This window comes from Melanaphis sacchari, unplaced genomic scaffold, assembly GCF_002803265.2.
Source record: "Melanaphis sacchari strain LSU unplaced genomic scaffold, SCAv2.0 Contig50_pilon_pilon, whole genome shotgun sequence".
Lineage (NCBI taxonomy): Eukaryota > Metazoa > Arthropoda > Insecta > Hemiptera > Aphididae > Melanaphis > Melanaphis sacchari.
Genome location: NW_020271344.1, coordinates 3,182,413 through 3,185,017, shown reverse-complemented (window position 1 = coordinate 3,185,017; position 2,605 = coordinate 3,182,413). Strand labels below are relative to the sequence as shown.

The following is a 2,605-nucleotide window of genomic DNA, read 5'->3' as shown; positions in this document are numbered from 1 at the left end:
TTGAGATTGCAATAAAGTAGTAGATAAAACTACTAGATTTCGTTGTGATTTTTAAGGACTTATTTCTTTAAATTTTATTAATGTCAGACAAAAAGAGAAGGCATGTTTTACGCTTTTAGGAAGGAAATAAAATATGGATAAATAATTGTATCCAGCGTAGTTCAATCGGAATCTATGTAACATCCTCGTGTTTGTGTACAGAAGTACATATATTTTGCAGTCCATATAATAATATATACCGATTTAATCAATTCAACTAAAGCAAACATTTGCATGCTACAAATAAACTGCAATATATTATACAACAGAATCCTTTATATATACCTACATTATTTTAAACCATAAAAATCACATGTAAAATGTCAACCAACCATGTTTAGGGGATGCAATCATTACTCTGGTATAACGAGTTGTTTTTTAATATTTAAATTAATGAATGCGTTTATTTAAAAAAAGGTCCATAGATCGTAAAATATACCCTTTCCTCGAGGGGTATGTAACATCGAAGTAAAATGATTTATTAATCATTTTATATTAATATTATCTTAAATTTAAAAATCAGAAATAAAATAGTTTTATTATTATTATTATTATTATTAATTATAATATTTTATTATTTTTATTATTTAAGCAGAGTTTAGAGAATTTAAATTTTTTTTATTCAGTAAATAAAATTGTATTACAATTACTGAAATTTATTGTAGTTTAATATTGTAATACCGTAAACGATGCAATATTATTTTTAAAATAATAAATAATGACAGACGGTTTCATTTTACTTTATATATTTTTAGAAGTTTAGACACTGGTATGATATTGTAATGATAATTAACCTATAAGAAAGGTAGAACATACACTCCGATATCTGAAAATCTGTACCCTATTATTCTTGGTACGTTTTCTTCGTGTACATATTAAATATAATGAATACACATACAAACTCGAATGGTAATTTCGCAAATTTACTAGATGGCTAAACTTACAATGATGGCGTTAAATGTATTATGAAGGATTCTCTGCGAGCTTTTATTTTGTGATCAGATGGTGGCAAACAAAACGAAACATTTTACGAGTTAGTCGCGGTGTGGTGGTATAGTGTGTAGGGGTTCCGTTGGTACTGTTTTTTAGGCAAGACAGTAAGAGTCTTGGTACAGTTTATGACTCGTCGAAAGTGGACCATGCGTGTTTTACGATCGAAAATATGACGAAATGATTTCTGGTGTGCATGCGTGTAATGTGTATTCGTGTGTGTTTGTTAATGGTCGGAGATGAAGGCAAGAGAATATATTTCGATTTGGAAAATAGCTCGCATTTTATCGGGTCGTGGTATGAACCGTGGTAGAGTCACGCTCGTATGCAAGTACAACATCATTATCCTATACGAGCATGGTGCGCCGAGACCCGCGGGGTCAACGCTTCCTTTGCCGAAAACGATCCGGTTCGGGCGCAGGCTGACTACGACGAAAATAAAACCGAGTGATAATAATTCTTTTTTCGACGTCTATGCTCACCTACAATGTGCGTAATCTTCCAGCGGTAGAGGAAGAATCGCGGGGCAATTGAGGCATCGTTTAAAAATGGATTAGAAAATGATTTACCCGAATCTACCGCACACACAACTCCACCACCACCACACACGGACGCACTCGCTGTCATCAATCTGAGTTGCGCACCACTGGTTGTCGGGTCCCGAGGGGGTGCATAGTCAGTGACGCCGTCTAGGAGTGGTGGAGGGGGAGAGGATTCGGGTAACATAATAATGTACACTATACATATTGCTGGTCGGAAATAAGAACCTATAGAACGATCAAAAAGAAAAAGAAAAATAAAAAGAAAAAAAAGAACACGACCACGGGAGTCTCCTCTTTTCGCCCGCACTCTCGCCGAGGAGCTGACGTCACTGACCCGACTCTGAAGAACAACGCGCGACACGGGCGCAAACGACAAACGGAAAATACTGCGGTTTTATACGAGAGCGCGGCAATAACAATGATATTACTGGCGTGGTTGACACGAGTGCGCGTCGTTTGGGGGGGGAACGGTCGACGACGCGTCGTCCCTATCGTCCGTTCAGTAGACGTTGCACCAGACGGTGGCCAGGTAGAACACGGCCAGCGAACGGGCCAAGCAGACGATCAGATGCGACGTCTTGGCCGCCGTGTTGCCGGTGCCGCTGCCGCTCAGCGCGCTCGCCTTGCACCGCAGGTCCCGGGTAGATGTCGGCCACGGGCCGCGGGCCCCGCCGTTCTGGGGTCGGCGCGTGGCCGCCGGGCCGTCCACTGCGCCAGTTGTGTCTCGGCCATGCCCAGCGTGTGCACTTGCACCGCTTCGCGAGCCACCGACGTAGGCCATTGGCCCAGCCACAGCAGGCCGCAGTCACACTGCAGTGGGTTGTCGTCCAGGTACAGGCCGCCTGCGAACCAGAGAGTAAACACCGCCATGTTAGTTTAATCATACCGAGTGGTATTTATTTATTTTCTGCTTTCCGGAACATTTTTGTTGGACGGTTTTGACGGTTTCAGATTTATTCTGCGAACCGAGCTACACCGGTACCGATTTATATTATACTTTAAGAGCACACGTAACCGAACGAAGTGGTTACCGC

At 41.2% G+C, this 2,605-nt stretch overlaps 1 protein-coding gene across 1 annotated transcript in view; it reads right to left on the bottom strand.

The window, feature by feature from the left end:
- Positions 1-2,035: 2,035 nt before the first annotated feature.
- The window catches only part of LOC112599272 (chaoptin), a gene marked incomplete at its 5' end in the record, with an annotated part of 21,038 nt that continues 20,468 nt past the window's right edge, over positions 2,036-2,605 (bottom strand). Inside the window, 3 exon segments of the mRNA XM_025346080.1 lie at positions 2,036-2,209; positions 2,211-2,231; positions 2,233-2,413. Of these exon segments, the coding sequence (XP_025201865.1) occupies positions 2,071-2,209; positions 2,211-2,231; positions 2,233-2,413 (341 nt within the window).